Source organism: Myotis brandtii, unplaced genomic scaffold, assembly GCF_000412655.1.
Source record: "Myotis brandtii unplaced genomic scaffold, ASM41265v1 scaffold618, whole genome shotgun sequence".
Lineage (NCBI taxonomy): Eukaryota > Metazoa > Chordata > Mammalia > Chiroptera > Vespertilionidae > Myotis > Myotis brandtii.
The window spans coordinates 735,308-749,447 of NW_005370354.1; the positions used below are offsets into that span (position 1 = coordinate 735,308).

At 43.3% G+C, this 14,140-nt stretch overlaps 1 protein-coding gene across 1 annotated transcript in view; it reads left to right on the forward strand.

Moving 5' to 3' along the window:
• Positions 1 to 14,140, forward strand: part of MLLT3 (myeloid/lymphoid or mixed-lineage leukemia; translocated to, 3) — a 277,692-nt gene that overhangs the window by 257,380 nt on the left and 6,172 nt on the right. Inside the window, exons 9-11 of the mRNA XM_005879939.2 lie at positions 1,287 to 1,386; positions 7,590 to 7,661; positions 8,895 to 8,966. Of these exons, the coding sequence (XP_005880001.1) occupies positions 1,287 to 1,386; positions 7,590 to 7,661; positions 8,895 to 8,966 (244 nt within the window). The remainder of the gene's footprint in view (positions 1 to 1,286; positions 1,387 to 7,589; positions 7,662 to 8,894; positions 8,967 to 14,140) is intronic.

The window sequence follows — 14,140 nt, forward strand, 5'->3', positions numbered from 1 at the left end:
TCACTTATAATTCCACATTCTCTATACTGCTCTAGTATATTCCCAATGAATTGTTTCAGTGGTCAGACCTAAGGACACAGTAGGACTGAGTGGCCGTGGTTCCAGCATGAGAAGCTTCACACATCCCATCCTCAGATGTCTCCTGAGCTGTCAGTCATGCAAGGCTGTTGTCCACATTCTTTTTAGCAGTTGCTTCCACTCCTGAAATCTGTATTTTAGCTATATTTGTAAAATTTTCACCTGTCGCAAAGAGGCAGGGGGGAAGGGAATGAAAAGGTCGTAACTTACAAACTGTGTAACTTAGTTGACCTTCTGCAAGCTTGGGTGCCCTGCTTGATGGTAGTAGGCGGGTGGAGCTGGAGCAGGGAGATAAATGAATAAATGAGGCTGCTACACTTAGTGGCTGAGCACCGGCTTTGGGTTACATTGCTTGGGTTTGACCCTAAAGCAGCTGTGGGCAAACTACGGCCCGCGGGCCGGATCCGGCCCGTTTGAAATGAATAAAACAACAACAAAAAAAGACCGTACCCTTTTATGTAATGATCCTTCCACTCCTGAAATCTGTATTTTATCTATATTTGTAAAATTTTCACCTGTCGCAAAGAGGCGGGGGGAAGGGAATGAAAAGGTAGTAACTTACAAACTGTGTAATTTAGTTGACCTTCTGCAAGCTTGGGTGCCCTGCTTGATGGTAGTAGGCGGGTGGAGCTGGAGCAGGGAGATAAATGAATAAATGAGACTGCTACACTTAGTGGCTGAGCACCGGCTTTGAGTTACATTGCTTGGGTTTGACCCTAAAGGAACCACTTTTACCTCTGTGACCCTAGGTCAGTGGTCGGCAAACTGTGGCTCACGAGCCACATGCGGCTCTTCAGTCCCGTAAGTGTGGCTCTTCCACAAAATACTTCTGCGCATGGGCCATGAAGTTTCAGTCGCACTTTACATGTGTGCCCGCACGTGGTATTTTGTGGAAGAGCCACACTCAAGGGGCCAAAGAGCCGCATGTGGCTTGCAAGCCGCAGTTTGCCGACCACTGCCCTAGGTGAGTGACCTGGTCTCTCCTAGTCTCAGTTTTCTCATCTGTGAAATAGGGATCATTACATGAAAAATAGCAGGTTAACACACAACACAGTTCCAGATGCAAAGTAAGCGTCGATACAGGTAGCGGTTGTAGAAATTAAAGAACGTTTTCAAGACACAGAGTATTTACATACTTCACTCTCTGCACTGTTTCCATAGATTTTCGTCTGTATTGATGCATATGACCTCTCTCTGTTTCTTTTCAGAGTTAGCTTAAGCGATGGCAGCGATAGTGAAAGCAGTTCTGCTTCTTCGCCCCTACATCACGAACCCCCGCCACCCTTATTAAAAACCAACAACAACCAGGTAAGTCGCTGGGTTTGCACTGTTCAAGACTAAAATGTGACCACTTTACAAAGCACACAAAACTTTTTACCCCTTAATTGTAAACAAAGTTCCTCTTGATCTCAAATAAATGGTAATGTACAACCTTAGAAATAAACACGCAGTTAGGGTTATGTAAACTTCTGTTGTCATGAAAAGCATGTTCCATTCAATGGGCTAATTAGATGCAAGAAGGAAAGGAGTGGTGACAAAAATGTTGCCTTTTTACTCTTGATTTCTATATATTCTTGATTTCTATATATTTTCCCCCTTTACAGTAAGTAAGCGACTTAATGAATTAGGAAGATAGGACCTGTTGGACTAATATAAAGCCTGGTTCTTTCTTTTACTATCTGACAGTAATTTGCAGGTGGGAAATTAACTTTAACTGCGGATCCTTGGTTTCCTCATCTGTACACGGGGATGTTAATACCCACCTTGCTGATTATTAGGAGGATGAGAAATAATACATGTGAAGAGCACCAGGTAGTACCCATAACTACCTGGCGCTCAGTTTGATGGCAGAGGTTTGTTACTCTGCGTGCTCTGCCTCTGTGTGCTTATCCAGGGAAAGAGGACCATCACTTGGGAGTGTATGTTTGTTAATAAAGTGCACAGTAAATAATGGTCATTATCCTTGTTGTTACAATCGAGCTAAAGGAAAGCTTATTAATTTGATAGTTTACTCAAAGCTTATTAATTTGGTAGTTTACTGTTTGGATAAGGTCTAGGCAGGACTTTTGAAAGCTATGATGAAGAGCTTTTCTTAAATGATTAAGATTGGGATATTATAAGTGCTTACTAATAAACTATTTTCAAAAAATCATGAATATTGTAAAAGCCTCATTGTGCATTGAGTTGATAACTCTCATTACTGAAGCTTATCCTTGTCTCTGTGTAGATTCTCAGTGGCCTCTCCAATAATTGCTTCATGCAAGTTACCGTGTAGATATTATTACTTTGAAAATGAAAGAGCTGCGTTTTCCTAAGATTATCCTGTTTCACAGGTGTCCTACAATTACAAATGGCCTTGCCCTTGAATTTGGATCTTTGTTTTGTTAGGAAAATGTCATTTTCCAGCTGAAGACTTTTTTTCTTTTTGACTTTTGTGTGAAGCATAAGCAAAGATCTCCTAAAATGTAAAATTCCTCATTTATAATGTTTCTCTACATCTTAAAGCCCTCATGATTAAGTAGGAATAATATCAGTGATCTTTACCTCACCAACTCCAGTTCAACTGCTGTTTCTTTGTGTCCGCCATATGAGTGCAAGCCCTACCTCATCATCTGTTACAGACAGGCTATCAAGGAGTTAGCGCGTTCTTATTCGTACCCTACTCCCTATAGTTCACGCATTTCCCCATCTCCAGGGCCAGCCAAGCCCAGGGCCCACCAGCTTTCGCCTCTGACTTGGCTGCCCAGCACCACAAGTGAAGCATCTTAGGGGAAGTGAAGGCTCGGGGCACAGCCATCATCACCAACCAGTCGGCTAACTGGATAACTTGGAATTCTTTTGTAAACTTGTGCTTCAGCATGAGCTGACAAAACAGTAGAATTTGAACCTTGAATATGTTTTTACATGCAATTTAATCTTACTTAGCTCCCATGTGTGGTGTAGTAGACTTAGGCTGCTTCACAGGCTGCGGCAGCGGCAGTGCCAGGAGCGAAGGGCATTCATTCTGCTTTCCTGCCCTCACGAGGCCCCTTCAGCATCTTTCCCAGTCAAGGTTAAGTCTGTGCTTGCTAAGTAAGTGCAGCCCCAACAAGCCCCTCTCTCGTCTTTCAAACCTAATAGCCGCCCCTACACCCTACCTGGATGGGCAGCCTTGAGCTGAGCCTGGCTTCAGGGAAAGGTCTGAATTCTTCATCAGACTGCTCCTTTTTTTTTTTTTTTTCAACCTGTCTAGCAAAACAAGAACAAAAATGAATAGAATCATTTATCTCGAGAGGGTAAGAATTACTTTATCCGATTAAACAGCATACCACTGGCTCCTTGGCATATGTTTATTCAACAAATGTAGCTTCACACATGTGAATCATCAATCTGTCAGGAATACTCAGTTATATGTCACTTTCTCCATGCGCTTATAAGCATAATAAGAAAGTCCATATGCTTTCACTTTTCGCTAGTCGGGGCTAGAAAAATACACGTACCACAAGAGCGCTTCCCTCCTTGGAGCCATCTCTTGGAGCTGAGAGCGAGAAAAGCTTTTCAAAACTTGGTGTAATATTGTTTCTTAACCCCTCAAATCACCCGCAGTGGGCCAGGTGTGATGCTGTCCCTTTAAATCAGTGTTCTAGAACTTCCTAAAAACTTTGTAGTTTTCTTACCCGTCTTCCTTAATTCCTCATGCCTCAGAAGTGAAATAGTAAAATCTTTAAAAATGTAAAAGTCTGGAAATTTCACCCTGGAATGTCTTTTCAGCCTTATATTTGAGCGTGGGGGTGTGATTCACTGAGGTTTCACATCAAATAAAATAGACAGGAGCGTACTGGGAAGGCCTAACTGAAATAGGACAACTCAGTTGCCTTCTTTCACGCCCCTTCGCTGTTCTCTGCACATTGATAATGACCGCTCGGGTTTCTGTAAATTAGCAGGCAACGCTGAGTTTTCCTTACCTTTCCTCAAAATCTCCCAGGGCTGAAGGAACAAGGAAAGTGCTAATTGAGTCAAACATTTTCTAACTATTGGGGGAAAAAGTGGACAGAGAGACAGCCACATGTCAACAAAGCAAGTAATTAACCCGAGAATTGTTAGGAGCAACTAGAGATCATTAACATGAATGCCCTATCAGCAGAGGATCCATCTGCTGAATAATTGAGTTGTCAATCCTCACAAAGGGATACAGAAAAAATAATAATCCTGAAATTTTAATTCTCAAGCCGAGTCCTCAGATTAAGGATAGAAGTGCAACTAACCAGAGTTCTATTTTCAGACACTGCCCTGTGTATAAATATGACGCATCTCCCAAGTCTGGGCGGCTGTTCCCTCAGTACAACTTCATAGGAAATCGTAGCAAATGCTGTGCTATTCGAACCGGAGATGGTTTTGTGTGTATGTGTGTGGTTTTGTTTGTTTGTTTGTTTGTTTTACTTCAAACCTTCCTTATGTGAATTTCAAACAAAATCAAAATTCCAGATCCTTTTTGGCTGAAAGTACGGACGGGCAGGAGGAGAGAGGGGCCTTGAAAGAAAGAAGTGATCCATGGGACCTGAGTTAATATTCAGAATATCATAAATCACCTATGCGCCTGCAAGGCACATTGAATGAAATTAAAGAGTCTATCCAGTTAGACTGGTTTGAAATAAGCCCGTGGAAGACAAGGTGCTGTACTTTTATATTCTGGAGTCATTTCCTCAAAGATAAGAAATGATCATAAATAAAACAATTGTCTACAGCATGGCTCAGCTCCCTCAGAATGAGGTTTTGACAAAGCTGTTTATTTTGGAGCAGGGAGAGATCAAAGGAGGAAGATTAACTGAGGCCTCTCTGGGCAGCCACTCGGTAACTTGAGGCGGATCACTGACACCCGGAGCTTTTGTTCCTGCCACTGCAGCTTCAGAAGAAAGAAACTAGGATTTCAATGTAGTTTGGCCTTCTGTGCTGTCGCACTTTGGGAATGTGCAGGGTGGGACTTCGGGCCTCACAATGTCCTGTGTGTTTTCTGCTTTGAAGAGGAGGTGGTAGAACTCTCTAAGCCTAGTGAGCAAAGTTCCATTGCAAATACAGTTTCTCAGTCCCTTTGACCCCTGGGGTGCTGTAAGTTGGGGATGGAGGGGGAATGGGCAGGGTGGGATATGGGAACAAAATTCAGTTTTCTAATGCACCAGGCAGGCAGGCAGGCAGGCACTGGTTCTTTCTCTTGCCTGGAATCGCAGCAGATTGTCTCGGCAGCTTTGCCCAGCCGTGTATCTGAGTTGGCGAGTAGTGCCATCTACTGACCTACTTACTCCTAGGTCTCTGAGCTGGAGTTTTCCCGTGGGGTCTCATTTCCAACAACAATAGAGAGAAGGAAATTCTGAATGTGGTGGAGTGTTTGGTTTCCTTTACAGTGGACCGTGTTTTAGAAAAAAAAAATCCCCCTGCTTCTGCTGCTAAGGAATTTCCTTGTATTGCCAACAGGACTGTACTAGTATTTTAAGTCAGTCTGGTCATCTGCTTATCTTAATGTTAAAAACGAATGAAGGTAATTCTTAGGAAAGACACTGCTAGAAAGAGGCTCACTTCTTACCTATGTATTATTCTAAATTCAAAGGAAATATATACCCTTCTAGAAGTATTTGGTCTTTCCTAGAATGTCATGGTCCTATCCTCAAAAGGTGAAATGTTTAGTAGTATAAAATTTTACAGCTGAATAGGTATCTGGACATTATCTTGTTCACCTCTGTCATTTCATCTCTCTTTCTTTTTTTGAGGCCCCAAAAATGTTAAATGAAAGGGCTAGGACCTGAACTTAGATTTCTGAGCCCAATCAGGGCTCTTTCAAATACAAATTAAAAGTGGACTCATTTAAAAATTTTCTTTGTGTTATGGAATATGGAAGACCTTTGAATGGGACTGTGATGTGTGTGTGTGTGTGTGTGTGTGTGTGTGAAAGCAGAGAATGGATAAAGAGAAGAGCAATAGGAATATGAAACTTCTCAAATATGCTTTATTTGGTATTTTCCTCCTTAATATTAGTTTTATATTATAACAACTCACTTGATAATGAGGTCATAATGAAAAAGACAAATTACTTTGCTTTTTATTTTTATACTAGAGGCCCAGTGCACAATACATGTGCACTGGGGCGGGGGGTCTAACTGCTGGCTTAGGCGTGGGGAGCAGGCCTAAGCTGGCAGTTGGACATCCTTAGTGCTCCTATAGAGGTGGGAGAGGCTCCCGCCCCCACTGCTGTGCTCGCCAGCCATGAGCCCAGCTTCTGGGCTTCTGGCTGAGTGGTGCTCCCCCTGTGGGAGTGCACTGACAACCAGGGGCCTGCTCCTGTGTTGAGCATCTGTCCCCTGGTGGTCAGTGCGTGTCATAGCGACCGGTGGTTCCTCCGTTCGGTCAATTTGCATATTAGCCTTTTATTATATAGGATACATTTGTTAACACTCAACAATAAATTCAGTGATTTTTAGCCACTTTAAGCAAGAGCCATTTAAAAATATATTCTTCATAATCTTCAGTTTTGCAGATTCTAAGAAATCAACTGTATTTATTAAATAATAATTTGGTTTTTCTTAATTGGAAACCTAGCTTTCCAGAGAAGCTTATGAACAGTATGCAAAACAACTGTTCATAGCCTAAGCTGTAATTGGTTCACATGAAAGGCGGGGCACCTGGTATTTTATCATGGGTAAAGACATTATTTCTTGAAACACAGAAGATAGTCCTGGCTTTTTATTTCTTGAGTTGGAGGATCCCAAGTTGGAAACAGCCAGTGTCACTGATGACCATCTTTATTTCCAAAACTGCATCAACTTAGTGGATATGAGTCATTTTTTTAAAAAAATCCTCACCCAAGAGTATGTTTAGTTAAAGAGGGAGGGAGAAAGGGAGAGAGGGAGGGAGGGAGGGAGAGAGAGAGAGAGAGGAGAGAGATATCGGTTCCTGCCTCCCATACATGCCCTGACCAGGGATCGAACCCACAACCTGGTATATGCCGTGATTGGGAATTGAACCTGCAGCCTTTTGGTGTACAGGACGATGCTCCAACTGAGCCCTCAGCCAAGGCAATATGAGTAATATTTAGAATATGAAAGTCAGGTACTAAAAAGGGCATTTGAAATTTTGTTTTATCATCTCTAACGTACGGAGCACTGGTAGTCATGCTGAAACTGCAGAATGAATAAGAAAAAATTCTTGCCCGAGGGAACTATAATCCAGTAGGACTCAGCTGCTGTACATGTGTGTGTGTGTTGTCACAAAGCAACGGCCTTGGAAGCTTCAATCAATTTCCTTATTGTCAACTTAAAAAAAAAAAATCTCTATTGCCCTGACTCAGCATTTTAGATGTAAGTAATTCATTTTCCAAGAAAAAGTAATATTAGAAGAGAAGAAAAAAAATGTATAGAGGAGAAATGCTATTTGGAAAATGATGTTATCCTGTGACATTTCATCCATAAGTGCCTTTGTTCGGGTGGCTGGTTAACTAAGAAGTGCTTGAAATCAAATTTAACAGTGTTCTCTTGGATCCCTAGATTCTTGAAGTGAAAAGTCCAATAAAGCAAAGCAAATCAGATAAGCAGATAAAGAATGGCGAATGTGACAAGGTAGGTTTCCAGTGCGTTCTCCAAGTGCCACAGCACTGACATGTCCTGTTTCTTTGTGTTTCCCTGGATCTTTTTGTGCTGGTTTGCCTCTCATTGTCTTCATCAGAACGGCCCGAGAGTAGTTCACTTTTTTTAAAAAAAAAAAATTATTTTTAAGCATATTTCAATTATTTTTTAATTTAAATTTTTTATTGTTGCCACTATTTCCCACCTCCACCCAGCCCCTCCCCCTTGAGTCTAGTTTCTTTCCAAATCTTCCTGCTATCTCCAGTATTAAGATTGGCCTTGTACTACCATTTGCCCTGATGCCTACATTGCCCGGGGATTTCAGGCCCATTGGATTGGGCGGTAAGAGACTTGTGGTGGAGGTAGAAGGTGAAGGAAGCTCAGACGTAGGTGAGCAGGACCTTTGAGCCTCATGCAGTGTGCAGTGTGCTTTCCTCAAGTGCACATCATGCATCTGAAATCTGAACTGCAAGACCTACTGGGGCTGGTCTCCCAGTGTGGGCAGGGTCCTAACGTGCTCTGCAGGGTCAGGGCAGGCCTGTCTGATGCTTCCCAGACCTTTCCTTCACCTTCATTGCGAATGGTGGTAGGAACTCCCATGCAGCTACGCTAACAGAGACGCATGGGTCTGAGCATCCGGAAGGAGAGGTCGCCTCTGCTTTTCGAGGGAGCTCTGGGCAATTCACATGCTCATTCTGATCTATATTTTTCATAGACATTCTTCTGCACTTTCATTTGCTATTCACTAGCAATGTTGGATATGCTAGATAACCGGGCAGGCTTTTTTATATTTTTATTTTAAGAATTTGCCCTGACATAATTGGTAATGTGCATGGGTCCTTCCATGTTCAAACTTGGACTTTTTCTCTTAGTTAAGAAGCTTTTAAGATAGAAGAATTTTTTTTTAAATGAAAGTGGACTGATAACTCGCAATTTATTGAAGAGTTCCCCTTCTCTCTGTAGAGGCATTGTTGTGAATAGGTGAGGCTGTTCACTGAATCTCATTGAGAGAATACAAGTGCAAGAATTAACAGCTGGTTTGAAAACAATAATAGTTGGCCAAGAAAGAATTGGTCTGCAAAGGCCTTGGTCATGGATTCCATACAGCCTGGGTGGGGGTAGAATGGGAACCTCTCGTCGCTGCTTGTCTGTTCTTATTGATTTGTTCTCTTCCTTTTGAACTGCTTCATAACATGTGTGTTCCTTGGGGGTACTCTTCTCTTTCAGGCATACCTAGATGAGCTGGTAGAGCTTCACAGAAGGTTAATGACGTTGAGGGAAAGACACATTCTGCAGCAGGTGAGAACTGCTTTTTAGCACAACCCTTTCCAGAAGCCTCAAGGCCTGGTTTGTCCTGGGTTATCGCAATAGCACCTGGAGGCCACACCAGCCCCACACTCTCAGAACTGGGCCAATGCCACCGGCAGAAGTACAGTTGACCCTTGAGCAACACCAGTTTGAATTGCACCGCTTCACTTACATGGGGATAGTTTTCAATGAATATACAGTCGGCCCTTTGGATCAACCAGCTGCAGATCAAAGCCAGCATTTTCGATCTGCAGTTGGGAATCTGCATATGCGGACAGTTGACTGTATGCAGGGTTCTACACCATTTTATATGAGGGATTTTGAGCATCTGAGGATTTGGGTATCCACAGGGAGTCCTGGATCCAAATTCCTGCAAGATACTAAGGGACTGGTTAAGCTTTGGGGGAGTCACATATTATATGTGGATATTCAACTGTGCGGGGGAGAGGGGTAACTCTGGCCCCTGCACTGTTTAAGGGTCAACAGTATTTTGGGAGGCTGCTCACTTCTGAGGCCACCTGCATGTCTGCTTTGGAGCTTTGCAGTGATGACCTCCCCTCCCTGGTGCTGTGGGCAGTGAAGACTGGGCACGTGTAGAGGGGCTGATGCTGTGCTGTGGGCTGGGGGGAGTGATAGTAGGGATACAGAAACCTGTGGGGCCAGGCTTCTGGTTTCATGGGAAAACAGTGATAAGAACTTGAGTCAAGTGTTGTAAACATGTGTGATTCAATTTAGTAACCTTTTGCCAATGCTGTTCTAAGGAAAATAAATATTTCCCTCATTTCTCTTATCTTGTACAACATACATTCTATTATTATGAACTCAACTGTGGAATACTTGTAGAGTGAGGAAACTTCTATGAGTACAATTTGATGTGTTGAGAAGATAAAAAGGGTGTTTTTCAGTTTTCATATGGTTACGTGTGTCCCTTGCATGAACAGTGGCTATTTGATAAAATATTTTTTCTTTAACACCCAAAGAGAAAGTTGTGTTCTGAATTCCAAGGTGGGTTTTTAGATTATTTCACTGTTTAATTTTTTTTCTTACCACTTTCAAATGACTTGAAGTTAGTACTTAATCTACCCCAGCTGTGTATGTTGGTGTTTTCTTTAAAAGTCAAATGGCTGATGGTAACATTTATATTCTGTGTACGTTTTTGCTTAAATCTATAAATACTCTCAGACTTGCCAAGTTCCCTGATTGGTCTGATAAGCTTTTAACCTTTCTAGAGTTTCAGATTTGAACAAAAGACTACAGACCTAGGATTCTTAATTGGGTATAAGTTGCATTTCCATTTAAGTGAGTATGGATAGGGGAGCAGGAGTTCAGTGGCTTACCCTGAGACTTTGCTAATATTTTTCTTCAATTCTCTTCCATAGAACCAACAATTGTTCAGCCTGCCATTTACCAATTATTTGGGGCTAATTGACTGGATGGTGATAGTAACTCTATTAGCTGATTTCCCTATCCCTTCCCAAATGCCAGCTCTGAACCACTGCACAGCAGTTGTCCAATAAAGTTATTAATGTGCCAGCGAGACCCCAATAGTGGGTCTCTCCAGAGAGTGAGACAGATGTTGGACAGGGTTGGGACACCTTTACAAAGGAAGCCCAGCCATGCGTCAAGGATACGAGGTCATTAGGCACAGTCTTACCTTGGGGTGTCATTGGCCTTCCCAATTTCACATTGTCCTTTATTTTGACCTTTGAAAGAATTCTGAGGGAAGATGGCTTATGTGAGACTTCCCTTGAAGAGGATTATTTTAGTGTTCTGGAGAGAGAGAGTGATCTCTATGAATTTTTAACCTGGCATAAAGGCACTCGGGGGCGCACAGCGTTTCACCCTAATTGCATTCCCAGGCTGCTTGAAAGCTCGCCGTCTTTGGCCTTTTGCCTTGTAGTGCAGCTGAGGCTTGTGATTATGATACCATGATGCATGTCCTGTCACGGTTTACTGCTTAATTAATTCCTATTGTAAAACCGAGTGCATGGAGGACTAAGCTACTCTCCACCTTGAGAGCTGCTCACGCTGTGGAATGCCTTCCAAAGGCGGCGTGTTGTCCACCATGCGGACCGGACGCCTGAGACCATTTCTAGTGCGCCCAGATCGCATCCTGCATCTTTTCCTGCTAAATACATTGAATCCACTCTGTCGCTTTTGTTTGGCTCACAGAAGGTGATTAATATCGTTGTCTTAGTCTGGGGGCAAGCAGTGCTGGTGCCCAACGGCTGGTTTGATGAACAGAAAGCCTTGCATTAAGAGGGCTCTGTTCTTAAGCCACTTTCCCATGAGGTAAAAGACCAGTACAGGGGGTACAGTGAAACCCAGAGATGTCAGTGACAGCACTGACTAATAATTGGGTTCTTCTTCAAACCACATGCTCGACATTTATTTGGAAACGGAGATTGAGCACTTCTCAACTCCTCAGCAGTTCAGCTCTGAGCCTGGATTTGCGTCCTACGTGGGAGGAATAAAGCTCCGAGGAAAACCAGGGCTTCCTTAGATCAGCAATTTAGATAACAGCTCTTATACTTTTAGAAATAACTTCAGGGGTATGGGGATGAGCGGGGAAGCGAGTGTTCCCTCTAACAACATGGAGAGCCCTCGCTGAGGAAGTTCTGCCGGGAAGTATTCCTCTCCCTCCTGGGAAATGGCCTGCCGTGCTTTAGGATCCCCTGTAGATCGGAGGCTGGTGACCTGCCTCTTAGTGACCCGAGGTAGGGTGCACATTGTTCCAGGGAAAGACAGCATTCTGCAGCCCATAGCCACGTCATTCTGCAGGAAGACCTCGTTTATCCCAGCCCGACCCCACTCGAGGCAGATGCAGTTAAAGCCACGTCTGTTTACTACTTCCCACTCATTCAAGAGGCTGCTTCGGATAGAAAGAACCTTGGTTTTTTTAAAAAAAATAGAATCAGACTAAACATAATGCTTCTACCTTTTTATAATGAAAAACCAGGGTTGGGGGAAAGGAGTCATCAATTTAACAAGTGGATCTTCCCTGTTTAAAAAAACAACAAAACAAAAACCAGCCAGTGTGGTACCCCCTAAAGGCTGACATGGCAGGAAATAATCCATCACCAGTGTTTTCACAACAACTATCATCTGAAGAACGAGTTAAGCAGTTTACATACTCATCCACTTCCCACGCAGACCCTATGCCCTTGCCTGCTTTCTTATCTGTGGTCACTCTCTCTCTTTTATTATTATTACTTGGAGAGACATTTATTATTGTGGTGTGATGCAGGGCACTGACACCAAGGTGGGGCCATCTGCACCGGCAGAGTGGTACCCTTCGGGGACTAACAGGGTGTTGTTAGGCTTGTGGATTGTGTCATTGGAGTAACGAGGGTGAATGCTATGTTTCTGATGTTCTAACTATCAGGATTTCAGGAAAGGAGCCCACAGTTATTTTTTGTTTATGAAGTCTTTACTTAATTGAGGACGTGGGTACATGCTCTAATAATTCAGATCATTAATGCCATTCCCTTTGGCAAATAGTTCCGACACTCCAACTGCCGCCACTCCTTCTGCTTTTAGGACGTCTCTGCATCTGCCTTGATGTATTCTTATAGGCGCCCATAAAAATGTGAGCTCCTTTAGTGAGAGTGATCAGTTCCCCTTTATATCTTTGTGTGTTTATGGCTGCAGGCGGGTGGGATGTGCTGGTTCTGGAGGATGTAGAAAGACAGTGATGGAAGCTCTGGAAACTTACGAGATATTACAATACCTGTGAGATTACTAAACTGAATTTCTAGTGGGCAAACATGTCTATTTGCTTTAAAATCAAATGACTTTTTCTAAAAGGTATTTTTCTCTGTTTTCTATTTATGAAGTAACTAGATGCCCGGTGCATGAAAATCATGCACTGGGGGAGGGGGGGGGGTTGTCCCTCTGCCCAGCCTGCACCCTCTCCAATCTGGGACCCCTCGGACATCCCTCTCACAATCTGGGACTGCTGGCTCCCAACCACTTGCCTGCCTGTCTGCCTGATTGCCCTTAACTGCTTCTGCCTGCCAGCCTGATAGCTCCCTAACCACTCCCCTGCCAGCCTGATCGCTCACTACTGCCCTTCCCTGCTGTGACCCACCTCTTCCCTGGGGCCCGCCTCCGCTGTGCACGTGGCCATCTTGTGACGGCCATCTTGTGACAGCCATCTTGTGATGACGTTAGGGCAACAACCACCTAGGCCAGTGGTTCTCAACCTGTGGGTCGCGACCCCTTTGAGGGTCGAACGACCCTTTCACAGGGGTCACCTAAGACCATTGGAAAGCACATATATAATTACATATTGTTTTTGTGATTAATCACTATGCTTTAATTATGTTCAATTTGTAACAATGACCCTCCCCTGCCGGCCATCTTGTGGTGGCCATCTTGTGACCACATGGTGGTGGCCATCTTGTGTGAGGGCGTGGTGGTCAATTTGCATATCACCTCTTTATTATATAGGATTAGTGAACAGCTATATTGAGTCACAGAGAACTATTTTCTTTTTCTAAAAAATTTTTTTATTGATTTTGGAGAGAGAGGGAGAGAGACACATCAATTGGCTGCCTCCTGCAAGCCCACAACCCGGGCATGTGCCCTGACTTGGAATCGAACCAGCAACCTCTGGGTGCATGGAAGGATACTCAACCAACTGGGCCACAGCAGCCAGGGGAAAGCTAGTTTCTTAAAATTAGCTTTTTAAGGTACCTGTCATTTTCAAGGGACTTCCTTAACCCTTCCTTTTAGTTCGTCATTCAGCTAATTTCCTTCACTTACCATTTTCCCTGCTTTCTTCCCTTCCCCTGCAAAGTTTTCTTATAAGTATTTTTTAAAAATCTAAGTATGTCTTCTTTGAGTTTTGGCTTCTGGCATTTTCCCTGCCTCATCTGTTTTAGTGCTAATGGGATGGCTAACAGTCAATGAAAGGAATAGGAAAAAAATACTGGGTCTGGTGATTCATGTGCCATGTAGTTACTTCCAGATAATTAAGGATAAGTTTATATTGATATGGTAATCGTAATGATGCTGCTCTGGTCTGTGTAGCAATTTACACTTTATACAGAAGCTTCACTTACCATATCTCCTTTGATCCTCTGCACAACACTGTATGATGGTAGGTTAGCTGGCATTGTCCTCATTTTACAGGTGAGGAAACTGAAGCCCAGAGGTTATGA